This window comes from Trachemys scripta, chromosome 24 (genome assembly GCF_013100865.1).
Source record: "Trachemys scripta elegans isolate TJP31775 chromosome 24, CAS_Tse_1.0, whole genome shotgun sequence".
Taxonomy (NCBI): Eukaryota; Metazoa; Chordata; order Testudines; family Emydidae; genus Trachemys; species Trachemys scripta.
The window spans coordinates 5820554-5847298 of NC_048321.1; the positions used below are offsets into that span (position 1 = coordinate 5820554).

General features: G+C 48.4%; 1 protein-coding gene across 2 annotated transcripts in view; it reads right to left on the reverse strand.

Annotated features, from left to right (window-relative positions):
* Positions 1-9888: 9888 nt before the first annotated feature.
* The window catches only part of PI4KB (phosphatidylinositol 4-kinase beta), a 69203-nt gene continuing 52346 nt past the window's right edge, over positions 9889-26745 (reverse strand). For both annotated transcript variants that reach the window (XM_034756443.1, XM_034756442.1), the window contains 9 exons: positions 23141-23368; positions 21164-21391; positions 20080-20189; positions 18930-19034; positions 18055-18178; positions 17698-17963; positions 16833-16965; positions 16159-16279; positions 9889-12240 (listed from right to left, as the gene is read on the reverse strand). In XM_034756443.1, coding sequence (XP_034612334.1) covers positions 12059-12240; positions 16159-16279; positions 16833-16965; positions 17698-17963; positions 18055-18178; positions 18930-19034; positions 20080-20189; positions 21164-21391; positions 23141-23368 — 1497 coding nt within the window. In that variant the 3' untranslated portion in view covers positions 9889-12058. The remainder of the gene's footprint in view (positions 12241-16158; positions 16280-16832; positions 16966-17697; positions 17964-18054; positions 18179-18929; positions 19035-20079; positions 20190-21163; positions 21392-23140; positions 23369-26745) is intronic.

Here is a 26745-nt window from a genome sequence, read left to right on the forward strand (position 1 = left end):
GGGAAGAGAGGAGCGCGCACGGGCGCCCCCTGGTGGAGCGGAAAGGCAGCTGCGCGCCGCTGAGGGCGCCCTCCTAGTCGCGCCTGGCCCCTGGTGGGAGAAAAGGGAACTGCAGCGTTTGGAAACTGGACTTGGGACGTGTCCGAGGGGACAATATATACCTTCAAGTCAGCGGCCCTGCTATGGGTACCCGCATGGCCCCACAATATGCCAACATTTTTATGGCTGACTTAGAACAACACTTCCTTAGCTCTCGTCCCCTAACGCCCCTACTCTACTTGCCCTACATGGATGACATCTTCATCATCTGGACCCATGGAAAAGAAGCCCTTGAGGAATTTCACCATGATTTCAATAATTTCCATCCCACCATCAACCTCAGCCTAGATCAATCCACACAAGCGGTCCATTTCCTGGACACTACTGTGCTAATAAGCAATGGTCACATAAATACCACCCTATACCGGAAACCTACTGACCGCTACACTTACCTACATGCCTCCAGCTTCCATCCAGGACACACCACACGATCCATTGTCTACAGCCAAGCTCTAAGATATAACCGCATTTGCTCCAATCCCTCAGATAGAGACAAGCACCTACAAGATCTCTATCAAGCATTCTTAAAACTACAATACCCATCTGCTGAAGTGAAAAAACAGATTGACAGAGCCAGACCTCCTACAAGACAGGCCCAACAAAGAAAATAACAGAACACCACTAGCTGTCACCTTCAGCCCCCAACTAAAACCTCTCCAGCGCATCATCAGAGATCTACAACCTACCCTGAAAGATGATCCTTTACTCTCACAGATCTTGGGAGACAGACCTGTCCTCGCTTACAGACAACCCCCCAACCTAAAGCAAATACTCACCAGCAACCACACATCACTGAACAAAAACACTGATCCAGGAACCTATCCTTGTAACAAAGCCCGATGCCAACTCTGTCCACATATCTATTCAAGTGACATCATCATAGGACCTAATCACATCAGCCATACCATCAGGGGCTCTTTCACCTGCACATCTACTAATGTGACATATGCCATCATGTGCCAGCAATGCCCCTCTGCCATGTACATTGGCCAAACCGGACAGTCTCTACGCAAAAGAATTAATGGACACAAATCTGACATCAGGAATCATAATACTCAAAAACCAGTGGGAGAACACTTTAACCTGTCTGGCCATTCAATGTCAGACCTGCAGGTGGCTATCTTACAACAGAAAAACTTCAAAAACAGACTCCAAGGAGAGACTGCTGAGCTGGAATTGATATGCAAACTAGATACAATCAACTCCAGTTTGAATAAGGACTGGAAATGGCTGAGCCATTACAAACATTGAATCTATCTCCCCTTGTAAGTATTCTCACACTTCCTATCAAACTGTCTGTACTGGGCTAGCTTGATTATCACTTAAAAAAAATTTTTTTCTCTTACTTAATTGGCTTCTCAGAGTTGGTAAGACAACTCCCACCTGTTCATGCTCTCTGTATGTGTGTATATATATCTCCTCAATATATGTTCCACTCTATATGCATCCGAAGAAGTGGGCAGTAGCCCATGAAAGCTTATGCTCTAATAAATTTGTTAGTCTCTAAGGTGCCACAAGTACTCCTGTTCTTTTTTTAAGAGGGGTAGCCGTGTTAGTCTGGAGCTGTAAAAAGCGACAGAGGGTGCTGGGGCACCTTATAGACTAACAGATGTATTGCTCCAATACATCTGTTAGTCTACAAGGCGCCACAGGACTCTGTGTCGCTTTGGACTTGGGAAATAGACCAGCAGGGCTGATGAGAGGTGGGGGAACTCAGTACAAAGTACCAGGGCCTGGCGGTCTGGAAGGGGGCCCGGCTTCCCCCCCCCTCATCGGCCCTATTTAGCCAGTCTGCCCTTGCTGGGGGGCCCGAACCCACTCTCGGCAGCCCTGTAGACCAGAGGTAGGTAGATAGGTAAGTATGTAACGGGGGGGGGGAGGGAGGAGAGGGGTGCTGTCTACACAGCAACTGGAGTCCAAGCTGCCAACTCAGGCTTGAGCCCAACTCCCCTTCCATTTTCATACTGACCCCTTGAGGCGGGAGGGTCTGAGCCGGAGTCAATCCGGGACCCAGGTTCAAGCCCCAGTGATTTGCAATGTACCCTGAGGGTATGTCGGTGCTGCAGTAAAACGCCCGCAGCTGGCCCATGTCAGCTGACTCAGGGGCCCACGCTGCAGGGTTATAAAACTGCAGAGTAGCTGTGGGGGCTTGGGCTGGGATCCTTGTGAAGGTCTCATCCTCTCTGCAATGCAGCCCAGGGTTCGTAGCACTTGAGTTAGCAGACCCTGGGTTTGTTAATCTAGGGCAGGCCTGCACAACTCGTAAAGCGGAGAGGGCCATATTACTCCAAAGAAAACAGCCGAACCCCTCCCCCCAGCGCTGCCGAAACACCCCCCCAGCTCCCCCAGGAACCCTCCCCCAGCGCCACCCGCCCCGTGGAAAAAAACCTCCTTTCCCAGCGCTGCCCTGCTGAAACAGCAGTATTGAACCTTGGTAATATGTTATGGCTGGCCCTAAGGTAGTATAATTAAGGTAAAAGAAAAAATGTCTTTTTGCTGGAAGTAGAATAAGATCTTCCCCCCACTTTGTAATCAATTGCCCTGTTGAATGAAGAAGATGTGAATGAGGAAGGCGTGGAAGGCAGCACCTCCAGGCAGCTGCAACCCTTGGAGAGGGGATGGGAGCCAGACCAGATCAGTAGAACAGGTCAGCTACTGACTCACCGCTCGCCTCCTCAGCCCCCCTCCCCTAGCTCGCCTACTCACCCCCGCCACTGCCCGCCCCCCCCCCCCCTCAGCCCCCCACCCCCCCCCCACCACTGCCCGCCCGCTTGCCTCCTCAGCCCCCCTCCCTCACCCGCTGCTTGCCTACTCACCCCCCGCTGGCCGCACAGTGAGCCCACGCAGGCCGCATGTTGTGCAGGCCTGATCTAGGGCTTGAGGGTCTACACTCATTTGTAACCCCCAGCTTCAGAACCGTTGAACTCTGGTGTCCCAAGAGGAGGCTCCATCATCTACACTGAGTTATAGGGGCCTGAGTCCAACCCCCGTATCCCAGACCTCCTAGCACCTTCCCAAAATGTGGGCGCTCTAGTACATTGTTCATGGTGCACCGTGGGAAAACCTGACTGTCCGCCAACCTTGACTGTCCAGAGATCAAAGAAAGTCGGCCCATGGGGTTGTGGGATACTTTTGGCAGACTCCCAGAGCATGAGTCCGGGGAGGGCTGCATCTCCACTGCAAAACAATAGAGCTTGAACCTTGGGTCCTGGCTTGACTCAGGCTGGGACCCTTCACCCCCCTGGGATCCTGGAACCTGGCATCTGAGCTTAGCCTGATTTGTGTGTAGACAGAGTTAGGCTTGAGCCGGAGGGCGAACCCTGGACTCACACTGCAGTGTAGACATACCGTTAAGTTTAGTGTTGCAAGGGGCCTTTTTCCCTCCCTTGTGTGTGCTGGTGTTCATGGGTCCAGGGCTGCAGGATCAGCCTGTTCAGAACTTCAGCGGCCTCGGAGGAGGGGTTTCTTCTTTTCCAGTCTAGATTTTTCAACGTCTACATTAAACGAACATCTAAAGTCAGCGAGCATTCCCTCTTCTCGCAGGCATGTGCTTTTAAAGTGGCAGCTTTTAGCACAGCAGCGAGCGCTGAGGAAATCTCCCTGCCAACTGGGGAATCTTTAGGTCAGTTTCAAACGTAGGGCTTGGGAGACATCCCTGCTCTGCCACAGACTTACCAGGTGACCGTGTGTAAATCACTTAGCCTCTCGGTGCCTCAGTTCCCCATCTGTACAATGGGGATAACAGCACCGTCCTGCCTCACAGGGGTGTCACAAGGATAAATACATTCAAAGACTGAAGTGCTTCGAGATGTACTTATGAACCATACCTAAGAGTTAGTATTCTTATTTTGCTTTGCTAGTCAGTGGAAGTCACTAGTTAAGCCATTGGCAATGTTAAATTGAGGGCCAGGTCTCAGAGTTAAACTTGAACGTTTTCAATTTTCAATGGTAAATATCCACACTCGTCAGTTTCTCCCTCACCACAGCCAGGGATGGGGGGAAATTCCTCTTTTAGTAAGTGACATTTTTCAGAGAAGAAATATTTTAAAATGTTTCACCTGGTGTCTCTGCTGTCCATTTTACCTGAAAATTAAAGATTATGATCAAAGATCTGTAGGTAGCTGAATCTCACATTCTACAATCATAATTTGTGTATTAATATGATCATTGTATTGATTTATAACTACATGAATTGCAAATGGACTATGATTATGCTTGTATCATGATTAGCATTCTAGCACATATAGTATATACAATACATTGTATATACTATAATAATTTACAATTGCATTATTACATTGCACTATTCAATTTATATTAGAATTTGCCTATTAATAGATGATCAAATGTTTATTAGCTGAATCTTGATTTTCACAGCCATTATAATTTGCATAAATATGGTATTGGAGTTAAAGCTGGTTAACCAAAAAGGGAGAAATTTTGTTTAAAGTTAACCCACCCACCCCCTATTTTACTCAACATTTCAAAACAAAACATTTTTAATTTAAAAAAAATTCTCCTTCTCTAGTTGGTCAAAAAATAGGGGAGGGGTGAATTTCATCAACATTTTTTCCTAGTCTCTCTCTCTCTAATTTCAAAATATCAAAATTTGAATGATATTCACCACGCTGCAGTCGATCTAACCACCAGCATAGATGCGGGTAGGCTGACGGAAGAATTCTTCTGTCAACTCAGCTCCCAGAGAGATGGATTAACTACAGAGATGGAAAAACCTCTTCCGTCGATGGAGGGAACATCTACACAGAAGGGCCAGGCTGAGGAATCCAGAAATAGTATCTCCTACCAGAGTTCAGAAAACCAGCAGGGACAGGGATGCCTGAACTTGGAGTTCAATGGAGAACAACAGACTTGGTGAAACAAACCCACTTGTTTAGAGGTTAGTTATAGAGTTGGTACTGGAAGGAGAAAAGGGGCTGCAGTGAGGCCACTGCTGATATGACACAGGTAACCTAATTCAGCAACGTACGTTGCTAGCGGACTAGGGCTCAGGAGACCTGGGTTCTATCCCTTGCTCCACTGGGTGATCTTGGGAAAGTCTCTGCATTGCTTTGTGCCTCAGTTTCCCCCTCAGTAAACTGGGGAGAATGTTACTGACCTCCTTGGTAAAGTGCCTTGAAGTCTACTGATGGGAAGTGCTAGGTAAGAGCTAAGGAGTACAGTAACATAAGAACGGCTGTACTGGGTCAGACCAAAGGTCCATCCAGCCCAGTATCCTGTCTACCGACAGCGGCCAATGCCAGGTGCCCAGGGGGAGTGAACCTAACAGGATCAAGTGATCTCTCGCCTGCTGTCCATCACCACCCTCCGACAAACAGAGGCTAGGGACACCATTCCTTACCCATCCTGGCTAATAGCCATTAATGGACTTAACCTCCATGAATTTATCCAGTTCTCTTTTAAACCCTGTTATAGTCCTAGCCTTCACAACCTCCTCAGGCAAGGAGTTCCACAAGTTGACTGTACACTGTGAAGAACTTCCTTTTATTTGTTTTAAACCTGCTGCCCATTAAATTTAATTTTGTGACCCCTAGTTCTTATATTATGGGAACAAGTAAATAACTTTTCCTTATTCACTTTCTCCACATCACTCGTGATTTCATATACCTCTATCATATCTCCCCTTCATCTCCTCTTTTCCAGTATCACCATTAACTTTAAATCACATTGGAAGTCCGTGGGAGTTAGGCACATGCTTATGGGCTCTGCTAAATTGAGGCCAGGCCCCTTTTCCTGCAAGGAAGGTGGTCATGCCCAGCAGAGGTAAGGCATGGGACCATACAGGGTTGAAGAGAAGAGCAAACAGGAAAAAAAAAAAAAAAAGATAGTCAGATTTAGGATATTTACAGCCCCCAGAGGGGTTACTGCTCACCTCTCACAGGATCTGCCTATTCGAACAGCAGAAGACATCATTAGATCCCACCCATGCTCGAGAAGTTATGCACGCAAGCCACTTGCACTGACCAGCAGCTCCCAGAAGCCAGCTCCGGCCAGCAGCAGTTGACACAGATTGTCCAGTTGGGGTACAGTCCCATCTACACTAACCCAGCAGGGGAGCTGCTCCCATCAATGCTAGGCAGATGGCAAACGTTGCTTCCCAACAGGGCTAACAGCTTGGACCGCTCAGGTAGTGGGTCTGGTACTAGCTGCGGGTAGAGCCATAGGAAGTTGGAGCGAGACCACATGAACGAGAGGGGCAAATGCTAGTTTCTGCAGAGACGGGGGGAAGGAGCAGGCAGGTGGGAGAGACAGACGGTCTTATCCTCCATCCCAAAATGTCTCCTTGATGCAGTTTATGGATTAAATTACCCTGACCCCTTTTATGGGGTCAGGCACCCAACCTACCGATGACAGGTTCTGCTCAGGAGAAAGACCCAACCTAGAGTCACCTGGGAGTAGCCAATTACCTAAGTGGCTGGGCAGAAGTTAATTAGTTAAGAACTGCCAGGCCGGCCTTATAAAGGGCTATGGGGACTCAGGCAGGGAGCCCTAGAACACAGAGGTTGCTCTTGAGCAGAGAGGTTTCTCAGAGGAGCGGTTTAGAGGGCTCACCAGAAACGGGGACCTAGGAAAGGTGCTGCTGGAGGGGAGCAGATTCGGAGATGGTGAAGAGTGGCAAAACCCTAGGGAGACCTGGTCCCAGTGACAGGACCAGGTTGCTGGGGAAGGACGCCCCACTCCAGAGAAGAGCTGCAGTGATTCGATCTCTCTGGAGAGGCCTGAGTCCAGAGAGGGACCCTTCCCCAGGTGATGGCAAGAGGCCTGACTGCAAAGAAGGATCCCAGGTTGATGGGGCCTTTCTGGCCATGAGCTGGGACAGGGGGACTTGGGTGGGGCCAACAGACTAAGATTAGTTTGCCCCTCCCCAGACGCTGGGGGTGAAGACTTGCTGCACAGCTGATTGGCCTTTGTTTAAATAAACCAGACCCCTGAAGGGGCTTCGTTCGCTATGTAAGAACTTCACTGAACTTACTGAAAGTCCACTGGGGAAACTGAGGCAGGGACACAAACTCAGCACCAGGCCACCAGGGGGTGTGCAGGGCAACAGGGAGAGCACCCATACCATTACAGGTCCCTTCTGACCTCGATCTCAAGACTCTGGTGTGCTTGTCCAGTGCACTGAGTGCGCTGCCTGGCTTTCCAGAACACTTCCCCTTTCTTACGAGGTTTCTCCACTCCCCGCATTCAATTCTGCGAGGACCCAGCCAAAGCCGCTCGGCCACTGGAGAGCCGGGCTTCATGCCAGTTTAAAAACTGCAGGGTTTGCCGCTGGCAGGGCAGAGATCCCAGTCCAAGGTAGAAGGAAAATGGGCAGCAGCCCCATACACTTCTAATCAAACCTTACAATTTCACGGCTCTCTGCCCGGGGGCCAGGCAGCCGGGGCACATGGGAATGGGATACAGAGCCTTCCCCATCTCCAGGGCGTTGGGTCAAATGCAACCCAGCATGGGGAGTCAGAGGAGGGGCGTCGAGAACCCCAGCTCTGCTGCTGACTCGCATGACTTCCCGGCTCAATGCCTCCGACTCCATTGGCCACATAGCTCAACAATCCACCCTGAGATCCAAATGGGAAGCAGGGCTCATTCCTTCACCCGCATCCTCTCCGGGAATGATAGTTCTGCAGGCAGAGCTCAGGGACACACGTGCTTCCTCGTGACTGTTAGAAGCTCCCTCAGCAAGACCTGTCTCACCCTGTGACTGCCAGTGGTGTGGCTCAGACGTGAGTGATTAGATCTGTCAACCATTCGGCTAACGATGCACGAGGGGGAACAGAACCCAGCTCCCGCTCTGCCATAGCTGAACTGGCTCGGTAGGGCTGCTAACTCAAGTCAGATCTCATCCCCATCAATGACTCCAATACCCACCAGGAGAAGATCTACCAGGTAAAGTCGGGCATTATTTAGACATTTCCATTCCCCGAGTCTAATTCCAGCACCTTACGCACAAGACCATCCTTCTGCTCCGCCACTGACTCACTGCATAGCCTTCATCAAGTCATAGCACGGTGCCTCAGTTGCCCCACGTGTAAAATGAGGATAATGCTTACTCACCTGTGTGTAGTGCTTGGAAATCCTCTGATGAGGATTAGTATTCAAAGGAGGTTAAAAAAAACTAGGTCTGTCCTGAAAACCGCGGTTAAGTTCAAGATCTGCCCCCAGGGGTCCTTCGGGGTCAAACTCGACCACATGCATTTAATCTGTTTTATGCAAGCCTAGGGGTGTGATAGAAAGAGGCAGGCTTGGAATACATAGGAAGCGCAAAGCAATCTTTCCCACCAGAGCTTTCCCCTGGAAGCTTTTTCTTAAGCCGTCAGCAATTAACGAGACGCAGTCAGCAATTTCTGCACCAGATTTTTGTTTTTTTAAAAAGGACATTTTATTAGAAACCAAGTTCTGGTTGTATATTTTATTTCTGAGTTTGGCCCATCCTTACTGAATAGGAAAATAAAAAATCCCCACACACTGAAAGGTTCACATACAGTCCGTGTAGCCAGCAGCAGCTGTCAGAAAGGGTGTTCGCTTCTGCTCAAGGAGAGGCCATTCCTATGGCCTATTAGGATCTTATTTTTGTCCCTCTCCTCTTGCGGTCAAGCAGCCCATCCCCTTTTAGCTGTTCAAACGTACTCCCCATGAGGATGTTAAATGAAAACTACATTCCATAGGCTCCCATCCAGATTATGTAGCAACAATCTGCAGAAGTCACCCAACTGGCTGGGTAACTTGTATATAGGGACACCATTTCACTTGCTACTTGCAGCAATGCTGTTACTATGGGCTCAGTACATCCGATCATGGGGTATCCGTATGTCATTTGCTACATTAAAGGGGAACCTGGTTGCCGTTCATTTCCAGGTCAGTATAAACGCAGAGGGGGAAGCTAAGAAGCAAGATGGAGTCATTTGAAGTGTCTGCTTGGGGCTTTTTTACAGCCAAAACAAGCTTGAGTCGTGGCAGGAGCTGAAACATGACGTTAGCAACTAAAGCAGTTTCCTGACAATTCAACAGGCTGTTACGTGACATACAAATGAGTAAACGAAGCCTAAATGTGACCCAAAAGTTAAATCCCCGTGATCCCCACCAAAAAACCAAGCCAATTGCTAAGTTTTAAAATGATCCTTTCGCTGCTCCGAAATTTAGTAGTAGCCAAAATGACCAACACATCATGGGCTGCTCCTACAAATTGCTACCCTCAGAATTACCACTGCCAGGTTGATTACAGGAGTGTAACCTCATTCAACACAGCAGCCTGCAAATCTGCTTCTGTGCTACAAAATGTGACAAGTATCACTAATTTTTCCAACATTCAGAGTTACTTTTTGCCCTTCTATTAGAGCAATACCACCCCGCCCCACACACTGATCATCCAAAGAATTCTATCATTTCTAGCTCCACCCCTCTGGCGCTGCAATGCTGGGTCTTTCCCACAGAAATTCAGATTGTTCCTTAAAATCTACGGCCCCTTTTCCGAGCCATTGCTGGCTGCTCCGGGAACAGCTGAGTCACAACCGCAGTTACAAGGAGGAACTGAAGGGGAAAAATTAAAAAACAGAACGGACAAACTAGGTCAGTGTTTTGTTGTTTTTTGTAATGAAACTAATGCGAGGTCCTTTTCTATTCCCACCTGCAAGGATGAGAATATTGCTACCCAAGCGTTCCCCACTCTTCACAAAGTCAATGTTTATGGAAATGAAGCAGACTCCGTAACACAAACGAAGGATTCAGTCTCAAAGGATCGGTGGAAATTAAAGCATGGGTGTCGTGTGTGTGTGTGTGTGTGTGTGTGTGCGCGCAAACAGAGGAGAAGAGTTTCAGACCTTTCATCATTCCTTCAGCGGATAGTAAAAGGCCATACCTTACGTTTTGCCAATCCATTTCCAAACTGGTAACAAGAATAAACTGGTTTTGAGAGCAGAGAGTGACGGAAGATTATGCCCTCCCCCCACCACCTGTCTTTTTTAACTGCAGTTGGGAGACAGTTAAGCCTAGCTCGCTGCTCATCTGTTGGGCTGCAGGAGGGTACACAGTGGTTTGAACTTCTGGTCGCAAAACTTGGAAATACTGCCTCTTCCTGCCAGAAACCTCTATCCCATAATGTTAAAATACAGTTCAAAAAATGCTAAATAATCAACATGGCAAAGTAGCACTAAACAAACACACCTATTAACATGAAAGTCCGCAACAGGAGTCGATGGGGGGTGGAGGAGAACAAGGACTGAGGTAACAAATCACATACACTCAGGTAGTAGGGGATTCCACCCTCTGATCAGCAGCTGCAGGAAGTCTGAATACACTGAGGGGAGACAGGACAAGGGAGGGGACTTGTGTCTGAATAGAGTTATATTAATACAGAGAAATGGAGAAGCTTCAACAAATCAAACCTTGTTGCTCTTTATAAAGTACAGATGCTCTCAGCTGGACAGTAGCGGAAAGGGAGTTTTTAAAATGAAATCAGCCCAGCATGGAGTTATTTCCGTGCCCTGGATCTATATGCCAAACAGCCTGGACTTACGACTTCACAGCTGCGTTCTACTGGTTCTTTGCAATAACTTTGTGCTTGTCAGCATCTGCTTTTGACCTGTTTCCGGGGATGAAAAATTAGCACGATCACTTCTTTACTTAAAACTGAAAAAAGGCACTAGCTATGCCCTGCTTGCCGCAAAACTAAAGATCATCCTGTCTCCTGAACTCTAGCTAGGTATGCTAGCAAGGTAAGATGGATAATAAGCCTAGATTGGCCTTCAGTTACCCTAGGGAGAGAACTAGCAACATCAGTCCACGTTTTGCCTCACTCCCTGGGAGCCATGAAACTTGGCTCAGGGCAAAGTACACCACCGAGAAGGGATGGGACAGGTTATAACCTCCAGGGGAACATTCTGCATTTAGAGGTCCGATCCAGGTAGATGTAAAAACTCCTCATCCACGGAAATGTAACCCCTGTGCGGATACCACACACAAAGCGATGTGTAGCCCCGCTGCTGAGTTCAAGGCAGCGTGAGTTCAGGGATCATCAGCCAAGGACAAGACATTCAGTGCGGCACAAACCCATGAAGCATTCAGTCTGATATTATTGCAGGGGAAAGCTTCACAGCCCCAGATTTGTGGAACAAAGTCAAAAAGGTGCCCAAAGAAAGACAGATGGGCATGCGGTTGCATGGCCAGACTATGAGAGATGTGGATGAAAGGAAACAAAAATATCTAAGTCCTAATAACCCTATGCTCCAGAAGGTGAAGACTGTGCTACAGGAGTTGTGTCTAGTCACCTATGATCTCAAGACACGTTTGTTGTCTAACTTGCAACTTAAACTTACATTAAAATGTGCAAAGGGTGAAAAAAGCCAAACCAACATCAGGAGAGTCAAATAATGCTGACGATGCTGTACAGGAACATGCAGGGTTGGGGGCTGATGGGGATTCACCTCAACTGCATTCAAGTGGTGCTAGCAGAAGGCTCAAAATATCGGCAAATACCAGACTCAGGGAGGAGGATGGTTTTGGCCCCCTCCACCCCAGGCCCTAAACATTTATGAGATTGTGGAAGAGTTCACAGGACATCAACAGGCATAATACTGAAATAAAGATGGGAGGAACTGATGTACACATGGTTCTGGTGTCTAGCAGATGCTCTGTTGTCCACAGAGCGCTGATGGCTTTGTCTCACCAACGCCTGGACCCCGCGGTCACATTAAACGTGATCGCCATGGTTGCCACATGATCCTTTTTGTTTTAGTCAATTTCACGCGTGGATTTCGCTTCTCTGAACACTGTTTTTTGTTGTGGTTGGTTTGAGAGTCCGGTAAACCCGGCACCCAGGAGGTGCTACTGCTCGGCTCCCTTCACCACAGGGGGCAAGACCTTTTCCCTCGGCCAGGTGGTAGGTCTCCAGCTGGGCACTGTGGCCACGACAAAAGCCATCCTCGAGTTGGTGGCAGGGGCGCAGCCGTCACATGATGCCATTGGTGAGGTACTGGAAGCCATCATAGAGTTTGGTGGTGATCGACCGCATGCTGCCGTCCACCATCTGTTCAATGAGCAACTGCAGCTGCTCCTCCGTCATGTTCATGTGGAAACGCTCCTTCAGGTTGCGGATGGTACTGGAGCCATGGAAACAGGGCAGCTGAGAACCTAACACATGGGGACAGAGGAGGAGACGAGGAGCAGAGTTAACAGTGAATGCCAAAGCAGCGGGAAGAACTTACACAGAATAGTTGAGAGTCGGGGCAGCCTGGTTTGGGAGGCACATTTTGCAACTGCTGTCTAGTAATGACAGTGAAACCTGCACAGAGGGTCCCATTAAGGTCTTGTCTGCACTAGGAAGCAACAAGAACACGTGTACACAACCACAGCATTGGTCCACACGGTCAGCTGGTGTAAAATGGAGTAGCACCATCAACTCCAATGGAGTTGCACAGACATATGCCTAGTGGGGATCTGGCCCCACTAGTTCCAACGGAGCTGCAGCCATTCACAGCAGCTGGAGAGCTGGTCTTCAGTATAAGCAAGGACATACATTTCACCCATCAACTGGGGGTGGCTAACTCGTCCAGGCTAGGGTTAACAGACCGGCTGACACAATGTTACGGTTGTGTGCTGTGTGGTGCTTAAGCCAGTCTAGTTAAGGAGCTAATACAGAAAAGCAGGCAAAGCCCGAACGAACGGACAACCCCTAATTTCTTAAGCGACCACTTTAAAGTCCCCCGAGGATTCCAATACAATACTGTTTGATGTGTAATTGAAAGCCAGTCTCTGCCAGGTGAGGAATACCTCGGTGGATGCTTGAAACAGGTGCCCAGTGGAGGAATGTGACTGATTCCCCATTTCCTTCCCCCACTGCACCACACAGACTTTGAACTGTGATACCCTAACCCGGGCTCTTCCCAACTCACCCTGCCGTGAAACTTCAGCCAAATGCAGCGGGAGAGGGGAGGGAGGGAGGAAGAGCTGCTGATTCAGGGTGAGGGTTACCAACTAGTTATTCTGCATGTGTGCAGCATCCTTGCTTGGTGCTGGAGGGTTTTACAGTCTGGGATATAGAACTGCAAAGGAAGTGTTGAACCACACCAGCAACAAGTCATTTGGAAATGGTCCAACAAGGCTGCTGCTAGCTGGTCTCTAGCCTGAATGGCCAGACAGGCGTGCAGAGGTCAGTGTGCAATTAGAACTGATGAATGAGGTTGTAACTCTCTCCGTAACTGGGTGTGTGTGGAGGGAAACGGTGTTTTTAACGTACTGGGGTGGCAACTATGTTTGAGGACTGCAGGGGGTCAGACTACGTGGTCATAACGGTCCTTTCTGGCCTTAATCTCTATGAATCTATGAACTGCTTCAAACTTGGTTACTTGCTGCAGGGAGAGCTGCGAACTAGCTAGGAGTAACAGACTGCAACCCAATGCAGAGAGAGGGCACTGTGTAGACATCATCAGAACACCGATGTGAATGTCCAGTGAAACAATGAAATAGATTAAGACTGGGGATTGCCCTCTGTGTAATTTTAAAGGGGAACAGACCCAATTCACTTACAGCTAGGTGGGACCTTCCACTGTGCAATGGTATAAGATTGGATGGTTATTTCCACTCCTCTAATTTAGGTAGCTAAGTGTGTTATAGTAGGGAAATAAAGTTACAATATCTACAACATTTTTGATTTCCTTTTCCCTCTGCTCTTATGACCAGGCTGGAAACAGAACCCAGATTCCCAATACTCTCTGCTCTAACCATTAGATGACCTGACCGTAGGATCCTAGCTGCAAAGCTGTAGCTTGGTGATGCATTCCCCTGAATGCTTGCCCACCCCTGCCCTAACACAAACTACGCCCGGAGGCCGGATCCGGCCCCTCAGGGCTTTGGATCTGGCCCGCGGGATTGCCCCCCCACATGGTGCTGTGCCGCTCTACAGAAGCGGCTGGCACCACTTCCCTGTGGCCCCCAGGTGAGAGGGCAGAGGGCTCCGTGCATTGCCCTTGCCTCCAGGCACCGCCCCCCGCAGCTCCCATTGGCTGGGAACAGGGAACCGTGGCCAATGGGAGCTTTGGAGAGGTGCCTGGAGGTGCAGCAAGGGCAGCGCACGCACAGCCCTCAGCCCCCGCCTCCCTCAGGGGCCACAGCGCTGCCTGGAGTGGCGCAGGGACAGGGACAGGGCAGGCGTGCAGGGAGCCTGCCCTGGCGCGCGCCGCTGCCTCCCCGGAGCTGCTTTAGGTAAGCAGCACCGGGCCAGAGTCCGAACCATGCCTTCACCCCGCCCCCCAAGTCCCTGCCCTAAGCCCCCTGCCTACACCTTGCACCCCAACTCCCTGCCCTGAGCCCCCTTGTACATCCTGCACCCCTCCTGCTTCCCAACCCCCTGCCCTGAGCTCCCTGCTGCACCCTGCACCCCTGTGCACCCCAACCCCCTGCCCTGAGCCCCCTCCTGCACTCCGCACCCCTCCTGCACCCCAACCCCCTTCCCTGAGCCCCCTCATACACCCCACACCCCTCCTCTGCCCCAATCCTTTGCCCTGAGCCCCTTCCTGAACACCGCAGCCCCTCCCACACCCTGCACTCCCCCATGCACCCCAACCCCCTGCCCTGCATACAATTTTCCCACCCAGATGTGGCTCTCGGCCCAAAAAGTTTGCCCACCCCTGCGTTAGGGACAGTTTCCCTGGTCCTGTAAGGGGAATGTAATGAATATAATCCTGCTGCAGTGAGGTTAATAGAGTGGAACATTTATCAGACTAAGATCTCAGCTGTCCCAGCCAACCCACCCCCCCTCCACCCCCCACTCAACTGGGGCTGCTCTAACCTGCCACTGGGCTTGGACATTGCCTGGGCCTGCAAGAGAAAGCAAAGCCCCATGGCAGGTTTGACCATGCACCGCTAGATGGCGGGCAGGCAGCAGTGGCACCCCCGTCCTTGCACAGAGGATTGGGTGGGGGGAGCTCAGAGTGCCAGTCTCAGTGCAGACACTACTAGTTGGGGAGCACTGGGCCGCTAGCCCCTTTAAGATCTCATACAATAGCAAACTTATCTGTGAATATTCTATTCTGCTTCCTGACACTCACAGACGACCTGCACTGCCGTATGGACCTGGCTCTGCTGGCTTTCTCCGAAACATCTCTGGCAATCTAGAGGCCAAACTGACACACACTCAGTTATTGGCTTGCTTCTCTCCACACTTCAAGCGGCCACAGGAGCATTATGATTGGCAAACCATTTTCCCCATGGCAGGCAACGTTGCAAATTACATTTTAAAGAAAGGAGTCAAGATCAGCAAGCGAGGTGCCTGCTCTTCAGAAGCTCGGTCCTGCCAGACCTATTTATCTTTCCACAGAACCCCCCCCCCCACACACAGTAGTTAAATAGTAGGTTAAACGACATACACAGAATGAGATAGGATCAAAGCATGCTGCCGTTTCCCAGCATTAGCAATCTGACTGAATGCCTACAGGAGTGTCATGATAATTCTCCTCTAGTTCTTTTCCTCACAGGAGCTTAAAGGGCTGTCTATACACTAATCCTCACAACGCCTTCAGATAGGCAGGGACGCCACTTAAATTTTCCCTTAAGTCAGAGCCCTTGCTGCTCCCATTGACGTAAGCTGGACTTACGGGTGGTGCTCGGCACTTCTGAAAATCAGCCCCTAAATGACTCTTCCAAAGTCACACAGAGTGAGTGGGAGAGCTGAGAACAGAACCCAGGTGACCCGAGTCCCAATCCCCCGCTCTCACCATTACACAAGACCTCCTCCACGCATCCTCTATATTCAAATCACTACAATTCAAATGGTCTTATGCGGATGCATCATGGGTCTCGCACGAAGATCTAATATTGTCTGAAAGGCCAGATTTTCATGTGGTGTTGAATGTCTGTTTTCCATGTGGGAACACTTGCCCAATGCTGCGCAATGAAAAGAAAGACCATTTGGAGGGCAGAGACAGGGAGAAAAATTCTGCATCTAGCCTTAGCTGTCTCCCCTTTCACAGCACAGGTGTGTGAAATGCCCCTCGGTGTCCTGTCGTGTGTAAGAGCAGGTGGGAGCCATGAGGCCGGAAAGCAGTGCCATACCTTGCTGCATTATCTCCACAATCTGCACGACTTTATCCATGTGCTTTCGGGCAGCAATGAGGCCTTGCAGCATCAGCATCTTGTAGTAGTTAAACATATCACCATCCAGACCGCCCATGACCTGGAAAGCAGATCAGACAGTGAGCACGGGTTCTAGTGCCATGCCAAAAGCGTTCCTTAGAGAGGAAATTCCAACAGCAGCCCTGCCAGCAAGGGCAGCTGGGAAAGCACATCAGGAATTATTTAAAAAGGCACCTTTATTTGAAAGATCTAACTTTATGGTAAGACTTTGCACTTCTATATCAACTTTCTTCCTAGGATCTGAGAGTTCTTTAGGAATAAGAATTGTCTTTTCTATAGTGCCGTTCATTTGAATACTTTGCAGAAATCAATTACAATTCTCGTAACTACTCTTCCACAAGAAGTAGAAATCACCCCTCTTGTACAGATGGGGAAACTGATGCAAAGAGAAGAAGGGATTTGCCCAAGATCACAGAGGAAGTGTTTATGGAAGAGAACCCAAGAGTCTGGGATTCCAGTCCCCTGCTCTAACCACTAGACCACACACCCTCCCAAATCTGGGAACAGAACTCAGGTTTCCTGACTCCTGATTCTGTGCCTCAAACCACAAGACCCTTTTCCTTCCTGGCAGAATTTAGCTATAGTTTACTTACATCAACGAACTCTGTCGTGAGCTTGAAGGCAGATGTCTCGAAGCCAAGGTTCCTGGGGGAGCTGGAGAGAATGAACCCAAAATCTATATGGATGATGTGTCCATCTGCATCCAGCAATATATTGCCATTGTGCCTTGAAGGGAAACAAGAACAAGAGAGAAAACTATCAACCAGCTCATATTTCAGACACCACCTCCTTGCCAGCTGGAGAACCACGCACCCACACGGTAAAGAGCTGAAAGGTCCTCACCCAATGCGGAGGAGCAACTGCTTGAACACTGACAAAACAAATAGGTACTGGCTTCAGTTGAAGCCAGCAGCATCACCTGTTAATGTCAAGTACACACAGGGCTGTACATTTTCTCTGCCTCTTGTACAACACTACCAAAAAATAACGTTTTAACTAGGTACATATATGGGGGTTTATTGCTTACAAAACAGCCCTGCAATTACACAGCGAACGCTCCAAGCAGCCCGGCTTCAACACAAACGAACTCTCACTACTGAAATTTCAGGTTCCCCTATGGTGACACTCCAGCCACTTCCCACTGTTCTGATTCCCCAGCAAGCACCATGAGAGTATGCCACTGCTTTCAGGGATTCCCTGACACATACAGCGGGGAGAGGGAGAAGACACGGAGAGGTAAATGGAATCTTGAATAATGGATGCCATTTTGGAAAGTCCTTCAAACCTTACTACCCGGTTTGGGGGGTTTAATACACTTCTCTAAGGGTCAATACTCAAGACAGCAATTCCCTGATTGCCGCCCTACAGTGGTTGGTCCCAAGGCCCGATGGGCAAGGATGGCATGGAAATTCTTTGTGCTCGGACTGCAGCCTCTTCACTCCAACACACAGTGCCCACCTGTCTTTGACCTGTAGCAGGTAGCACACCAGGCAGTAGCCAGCACAGCTCTGCACAAAGTTCCTCTGGGCCGTCAGAAACGCTTCGGTAGTGTAGTTGCCATGCTCCTGGAGGAAGTAGTCCAGCAGCGAGAGCTGGGATTGTTTCTTGACTTGGTGGATGGACACTGCATTGACAACCGGCTCGATCATGCCACTATCTGCGGAGATGACGAGGATCTTGTATGGCTTGATCCACAAGGGCACGCGCTCCTGCTCCCAAATAGACTGAAAGAGAGAGTGTTGTGAGTCAAACGCACCAATGGGCTGCGTTTACAGACCCACAGCACTAGTGGGCGGTGTCTTGCTCTTTTCCTACCTGCAGTTGTTTAAGGACCTGGAACGCTAGCAACTCTTGCCGGAGGTCATCTCCACATTTGACAATCACCGAGAGGAGGCGCCAGTTTGGAAGATGGCCATAAGGGGAGCCTTCCCTGATCCGCCTGTGGGGAAATCGCAAAGGGTTAAAGACCGAGGAGAGCCTCTGCCTGCTCCATGGTATCTCTGGAAAGAGCCTAGCACAACAGCGTAGTAACAAGACAGCAGCTGTAAGTCAGTACCAAGAGGTGGATTTCGATTCAAGAATTTCTAGGCTAGGGATGTTTCTCTTTCACTGCTAGCATGTGCTTAAATGCTTTGCTAAACAGGGATAGTCTTCAGTGCTTTGCTGACTTGGGGCTTTAGGACTGTCAGTTCTTGGAGCCGGGACAGTCATTTATTATGTTTGTATAGCACTGACACAACGGGGCCCTGACCAAGTGCCATAGATCAATGTTAAACAAGCAGAGAAGATGCCAAACTATACAGCAGCAGGAATTAAGCAGCACTGGAAGGAAATAAGGCCCTTTTCTATCACTTCCCCTCCCACCCACAATCACACCCGCTCCAAAAGAATAAGCCAAGCACCAAGCTTGCGGGACTCAGAGCGCCCTGGAACACAGAGCCTAAATCAATCACTGCTGTGTACGGAGGACCTTTTGTTTTGAAAATCCTGAATCTGAGTCAATATTTGCTCCCTAAAGGCCGCCAGGGCTCAAAGCTGAGGCCCCACATTTACTTACAGAGCAAATCAGCACAGGCAGCCCCAAGGGAAGCTATTCCATAGAGACGTAGCTGGGATTTCAACACAGACCTATTACAGGAATGGGGCGATTCAGCTTTCCCATGTACCCCACCCACCTCCTTCACTCATACCTGACTTTCTCCTGCCAGGGCTCCTTCAGGGCAACAGCAGAAGGATCCTCAGGGTCCCTCCTGAAAGCTGTTGGGGTGTGTGCGAGCTGCTCTGAGAGGCGCCGTCTAGAAAGTAAAGTCATTAAAAATACAAGTCTGCTTTCCACAAGAGAGAGGTTTCAGTGACAATGCAATACCATCATATACATGTTAGCCCAAAGCACCTTACAAAGCTTGTATTGTCAGGGATCACTTCACCCATCACTGACATACAGACCCCGCTTTGGAGTGGTCTCCAACACTGTTGTTTAACAGTGCAACAATCCTACCCAACAGTTTAAGGTAGGGGATGAAAACGAATGCTGTATCTAACGGAAACAGCAGAGGTTAATTTTCCATGGGCTGAATTTACTCCTTCAAATTAGGAAAATGGGGCTTCCACCACTATGTCTTTGGGACACACATGGGCAGAACCACAGTCTTCAGTCTCATTCAAGTGAGCCAATTTTCAGCAACACTGCACCTCCTAAAGCTAGCTAAGAGGCTGCATCAAGTACCATCTCCAAAGAAGAACCTCACCAACTGAACCATCAACTCCAGCTCCTGTAGCTTCATGTTTCCCTTGGAGATCGTGCCTTCAAGTACTGACCTGGCCTAAGCCTATTTAGCTTCTGAGATCTCAGATCTGTTTTAACATGCATGCTCACACCACATATCTCACCAAATGGCCACTAACTGGTCAGCTGACTCCCCGATGAAGAATTTACCTTTTGACTTTGGTCTTGCTCCTAGTTTTCAAAGAGACTCAGACCTGACCCTGAACTTTGCTTAGGTGAAAGAGAACCCCCTACCCATCTGTTTAGAAGAGGCTTTGGAATGAATTCATGCTGCACATTCCATTACACACAGCCGTTATTCAGTCCTCACCTGCCTCCAGTCCAGGAACATACGGGCACTTGATGCTCAGGCCAAGTGAGAAAGATGAGGAGTACTGACTAATGGGCTTTTTCTCCAGAGATTTAATGGAGATGCCCTGTGTTACTCCTCCCCACCTGACACAAAGGCTTGTTTTAAATAAAGACAGTGAAACCCATCTCCAGGCTCTGCGGTCTTGAAGAATCCCTGTTACAGCAAGGGAAATCTCCCCGCCACAACACAAGCTCACAGTTACCTAATATCGCCAGCTGCTATGAACACAGGCTCTTTGCTGTCTTGGCTGGTGATGCTGTCCACAGAGAACTGGGAAATATTGTCACAGCTGTTGGTGTGCATCTCCGGAAGCTGGAAAGAGAGACGCAAGACTGAGTTACAGACCAGCAAGTCTCAGCGTTCTCCTTAGTGAAAAATGATAAAATGTTACATTTATAAACCTTTCAGTGCAAAGGATCCATTAATCACGTTCAGAGCCACTGAAGCAGCCACTTCTAGGGCGAAGGAGGTGAGCTTACACACCGTTCAACAGCAGGGCAAACCCTGGCTATGAGAAGTGTCCCATGGGACCTTTAATAGCCATGCAGCACAGACAGGCCCCATTTTTAAGGTCTCATCCAAAAGAGAAGAACGGGCACAGAGTGAACTGCACAGCACTCGATTATCTACCTTGGCAGGATGAATGACGGAGTCTCTCCTGCCAAGATTCGAATCCGGGGCTCCAGGCAGGCTTGCTATTTTGATCTCTGAGCCACGGCATTTTAATGGGTTAGGATGAAGATTTCACGTTGTTGTTTGCACTCTGTGCCTGGGATGTGCTGCACTGTACAAAAGCTTTCAGTGCACAAAAGGCTGCTCACAAGAGAAAGTCTCTTGCGCACACCTTTCCTTTACAAGCCAGGCAGCTACTCCTACCACGATCATGGCTGGGAAGTCCCTTGTTCACCAACTAGTTCTAGAATGCAGCCGTGCTCCAGCTAGCTCAGCACTCTCACTGCAGGACATACCGAAAGGGAAGGAGTAAGACATTACAAACAAAGCTGTAGAGGCATCCTGCTGAGCATGGCAAAGAGACAAACCCTTGTGTATTCCACTCAAGCGACTCCGCTCTGGCACAGAGAACAGCATCCAGGCCTCCTTGGCTGCAAGGAGTCACCAAAATAGGAACCGTCTGAGTTGGGGAGGTCCCACCGAGAACAGACTGCACTATGTGTCCCCTCTCCCTTACAACAGGGACGCAGTTCTATGGCTAGGACTCATTTTCCCCACTGGGTTTCTAGGCTTCGCGACGGGGAGTTTGGCTCCAGCGCCATTGGCTGCCTCACCTCCACCTGCAGTTCCCCAATATCGTCCACAGACCAGGCTTCATCATCGTTGTCATAGTTGGGAACGGTGGTGAAGCTGCTGGCCCTCTGCTCATGAGTGATCCCACATTCTGGCAGGTTCTCCACAGACCTCGTGCTCCGGATGCGGTTCTCCGGGATCCGGGCCGGCACATTAGTGGTGTCAAAATTTTCACATTCAAGTACTTCAACGTAGATTAAATAGGGAGCCTGAGGGAAGCAGAAACAAATGTCACTCACACAGGGCAACACAACTTACACTGGCCAGGGTCCGAGTCCTTCATTTCTCTCTTGCTTTGCAGTTCACTTTTAACACTGGCCAGTATCTAGCTGTTCCATCATCAAACCACCCTGAACTTAAATCAATCTACCCGCTGTCTCATCTTAGCCATGGTCTTGGTCCAGGACTAGGGCTCACACTTGCTACCATAGTCCTGTGACTAATAATAATCGCTGTCTTCCAAATACTCTGGGGATCAGCTAAGTCTTTTTACAAATGGGAAAACAGAGGTTTGTGTGTCACAGACCAAGTTCGTGCCACGTTTGGGAGTTCCTGACTCTGAGTCCTAGACCCTGGTACTCTCTACAATTTTCAGTGGTACCATCACTGGTAGGCAATTAAAGTGTGTAACTAATAAATATGCCTTTAATTTACATTCCAGATGAAGGCAGGAAGGGGATTATAGTCATTTGTATTGATACTGAAAATGAGAGGATCAAATAAAATAATATTGCAATATTTTGAAACTAGAAGTATCTCGGCTTGTTTAGTGCACAAGCACAGGTGCACAGAGTAAGGTAAATGGAACAAGACCTGCTTAGTGTCAGATGCTAATTACCTTGAGTAGCACCAAAGTGCGTATTTGACTCTGATATTTAAGGGACATCAGTAACATTCACATCAATGCAAAACTAACTTACAACCACCGGAAGAAAAAACGGTGAGCTTGGAGGGCTCAATCCTGCAAGGTACTGAGCATTTTGGCAGCGACCTCACAAAGCACATCAGAACATGCTTAACTTGAAGCACGTGAGTAGCAGGGCCGCCCGGGGGGGCGGGGGGGCAAGTGGGGCAATTTGCCCCACAGGGGCCCCCATGAGAATATAATATTCTAACTTTTTTTTATGGAAGGGGCTCCCAAAATTGCTTTGCCCCAGGCCCCCTGAATCCTCTGGGCGGCCCTGGTGAGTAGTGTGACTGGAGTTAATGGGAGCGCTTGCGTGCTTATGAGCTTTGCCAGAGCTCAAAGCCCTGCAGAAACAACCCTTTAAAAGAGCGGCCTTATATTCTGCCCCAGATGCCAGTAGCTTAGATATAACCCAGCTATGAATATTACCCTAATCTCTCTGGTCGATTTTTCTGACATTATCAGGCTGGATTCTCAGATGCTGAATGCCTGCAGGTCCCATTTGTTTCCACGGGAGTTATGCTGCTGAAATCCAGTTCTTATCACACAGCACTGAAACCACGCCACCATTAAACTTGGCCCTTTTTCTGAAGGGCTGTTGCTAGGGTTTGAAGGTGGCTCAGAGGGACATGACTCCAGGAACATCTCAAACCTAACATTAGAAAGCTTTGGGGAAACTTCCTCTCGCTCAAGCCTTCTCTGGCCTCTCCCCTCCCAGCTCCCCTTGCATGGACTCCTCTTCCTACCTCTCTCGAGTCCTTGACCTTCTCAAGTGATGCAGCCCAGGCAATGATAGCAGGGAAGCAACGGGGCTGCTATGTGCTGCTCTACCTGCTACATCTCTGTACCATATGGTGACGACAGACCCTGCCAGGTGAATCTTATTTAGGCCTGGTTAAGAGAAGGTGAATGATTATTTATTTAGCTTAATATCCATAAGATGCAGTGAGCTACATTCTTCAGGCTGGGTTCTCTGAAGTCAGCTGTTAAGGGAAGTGCTAATTTTACAATGCTTCAAGAGAATTCCCCTTCCTTGCTCAGCCACTCTTACCTTATCCTTGGAGTTGAGTACCACCGCTTGGGTGTGGGGCACCCGCACCACGTGATGGTCAAAGCCAGCTGTGGGAAGCCAGATGCGTGCCGGAAGCTTATGGTTAAGTAAAGACAGCTCCGAGATAAGACGCTGAGTCTTCTGCTCTTTGGTGGGCAAAGTGGCTAGTCTCTTCCCGATGGCCATCAGGGATTTGATGAATTCTCTCTCGGGGGCAAGTCTGACAGGCTAAAATGTTTTAAGGAAGCGGGAGAAGAGAGTTATAAGGTGACAGTTGTGTGTGTAAGATACCCACAGTTCTACAATTAGGAGTCAGCCTGAAATTGTTGGGATAAATTGCACATGGAAGAAAAGCTTCTACTACCTGTCTGATGCTCTTGTGAATATAAGGAGCAGGTGATCATCTGTAAAACAGGACACTAAAAAAGTATGTATATTGAACACAAGAACCTCCCTAGAGCATTTCACTCACCTTGAAACTGGCCATTTCCACTGGGATAAAAATCTTCGCACCACAATCCCACTGTGGAGCTAACTTAACATGGTTATTTTTGTTCACTTATTCATCTATCTTTGCAACAGCACAGATCTGGCAACAGTGTAAAGTCTCTACTCCTTGAGAGCCATTAGAGGGAGCCCAGATCTTTTTCTCTAATTCTACCAGCCTCACACAGTTACTTTGCCAGGTTGGATTGTTTAAGTCAAAATCTGGGGAATATTTCTCAGAATTCTGACCATTTTATGGGGGGATTAAACTTCAAGCTTAAAGTGCAGGTTAAAGCTTTTAACCATTAACACATTTGTGAATGGGGCTGCTGCATTTTGCAGGTTAAACAGGGTTCTACTCATTTTCAGCGGCTGAACTGTAACTTGAAATGGTAGATGTTGACGGTTGAATTTTGCCATTAAAGACAGAATTAAAAGCTGTGAAGCACCCCCATCACCAATCATGCTAGAAATGCACATGCAAAAGCTATGTAGCATGGGAAAAGAGCGCAAAGGAAAAGGTATTTATAACAGAGCACCTTTTAGAACTATGAAAGACTAAGTGAAGTTGGTAAAAAAGAAAAATAGCCTTCTAGTTAACATTAATGTCCTTTTCCATCCCCTGGAAGAGCAGAGGGGTTTAGTTTTTGTCTGTAGTCCACATCAAAAAGCTTTCATGCTTCAATGTAAGTGTAGCACCTCACGCTATAAAGCAGTCAATGGTCACCCTCCTGAAGACAGCAGCTTTCCCTCACCAAGCTACGCTGGCTAACAAAGTATAGGTGTCCTTGCGAGAGGAGGAAATATTTGCATAGCATCCAAGGAAACATGATCAATTGCGACCACCAGGCATAGAATGAATATTTAAAAACTCTGCGCCATCCGATGTTAGGTCCTTTAACATACACACATCAGAACTGCATCATGTAGGTCCCATCTTCTATTTTAACAATCCCCATCCAAAGTAGAATAACCCTGTCTGTATGCTACCTTTCAGCCTGGCATCCTGACTCCACTATACAGAAACTACCTCTCTGCACTTCTGGTAGCTTTGTTCCTTCTTGTTCCTGACCACCACCCTGATGCTAACATACTCACTGCAGGGCTAGGTGCAAACTGGTCAAAACAAATATTCTAACCCTCCAGAAGTATCCATGACACTGAAGCCATCCACCTTTTCCACAGAATCTTTTGGGCTGTTTCAACCAAAACCCCAAAATGCTGCAATAGCTTATTATGATTATTGCTACTATTGTAAAGTTCGTTGTGCCTCATGGCTCAAGTCAATTTTCATCTTTGGCGTGTGTGCATCTGATAATTTCACATACAAAAATCAAGCAGCATAGTTTATGCATATTGAAACTTTCATGCATTGCACACGCTAGTGAGATATTCAATAAAACCTAGTTACTGCAGTAGTGATTTATGATTGTGTCCAATAGGAGAATTAGTGAATGGAACTCTGAGCTGCATAAACATAACAGCATGCTAAGAGTGAAACCCTGCTTTCCTCAAGAGGACTGTTCAAGTCTTGGTCTGCTAAGGAGAGAGCACTGGTACATCTATGGCAATGCACAATTCAGCTCATCAATTCAACATCTTATATTTTCCTGGTTTTTAAACTGTTTAATACTTAGCATTCATACAATGTTTCTCCTTGACAAAATACTTCGCAAACATTAACCAATTAAGCTTCACAGCCCCTCAAGCGATCGAACGCTTGGCACTTAAATCACTTTTTATCTATAGCTCAGAGCATTTACAAAGTTACATATCATCCCTGTTTTAGGAAGAGGGAAGCAGAGTGAGAGAAGGGAAGTGACTTGCACAAAGCTACTGTCAGACAGGAAGAGAACTCAGAAGTTCTAGGCTCTCAGTAGAAGGGCTCTACATAAGCTTGAGAGTTTGTCTCTCTCGCCAACAAAAGTAGGTCCAATAAAACATATTACCTCCCCCACCTTCTCTCTCTAATATCCTGGGTCCAACACGGCTACAACAACATTGCATAGATAGTTCCTGGAAGTTTGTCTGGATTATGGACCTTCGGAGCAACCTCAGGCCCTCAACTCCTCCAGTCAGTGGTGCACTGCCAGGAAATGGCCTCCCTATTGGTTGTTATTGCTAAGTTCCTGAGTGCCAAGCAGCTCATTGAGATATACACACGATGGAAAATTAATCACTCCCTTGCGTCCTGTTACAGAGGCCATTTTGGAAAATTTAAACACCCAGCTGGGTCCACACTGTCACTGATCTTGAATGGTTCCAGCAACCTAAGCTCCGTCTCTATATAACGGACACTGAACCGCAGAAAGGTCCGACAGATTGAATTAAGCCGATGCAGCCCTGCCTTCCAGCATCAGAAAGTAAACAGTAAGCTTACCTGACACTGGATCATGACATTAAACTAACTTCTGAGGCCAAGCAGAGAGAGGTGGAAGTGAAACCTTACTCCTTCATTCAGGTTCTCAGCATAGTTTAAGTATGCTAGTACTCCCTGGGCCAATATAGACGCTTACTTGATACTACAGCACCACATTTAACTGATGACGTTTTAAAACGCGCTCCGTCCCCTAAAAAAACCTGCCTAAGTTAAACCATGACACTTTAGGTCTTTAGGTCTGGATGCTGCTGAATAACCACAATGGGCCTTACTCCAATTATAAACGGACATGCTAAGGTCACTCAGGACAATGTCTTGCAGGGATCAGAACCAGGCATTTGCTATGCTCAGGTTGTGTGGGGATGGAGGTGGGGGAGGGGGGAGATAATTTTGGTTTGATCTGGAGCAAGCCCTGTGGTCTGCTCAGGAGTTAGGATGAAAATGGTTTGGGGAGCAGTGCTTGGGTCATCTATTTTAGCAACTGTCCTCTCATAAGCATGTTCCTTCCCTAAGGAATCGTAGGTCATTTTCATCTTTAATTTCATATAAGTACCATCTACTCCAGCCTCTCAGCCTGCACAGAAGGTTGTCCCTTCCCCAGGGTTTTTGCCCAGTTTAGTTTTAGTGTCCCAAGCAGTGGGGGTCTCCCCACTTCCCTTTGGGGCACCTGGCATTGGCCACTGTTAGAAGTCAGGATACTGGGCTAGATGGAGCTTTGGTCTGACCCAGTCTGGCCGTT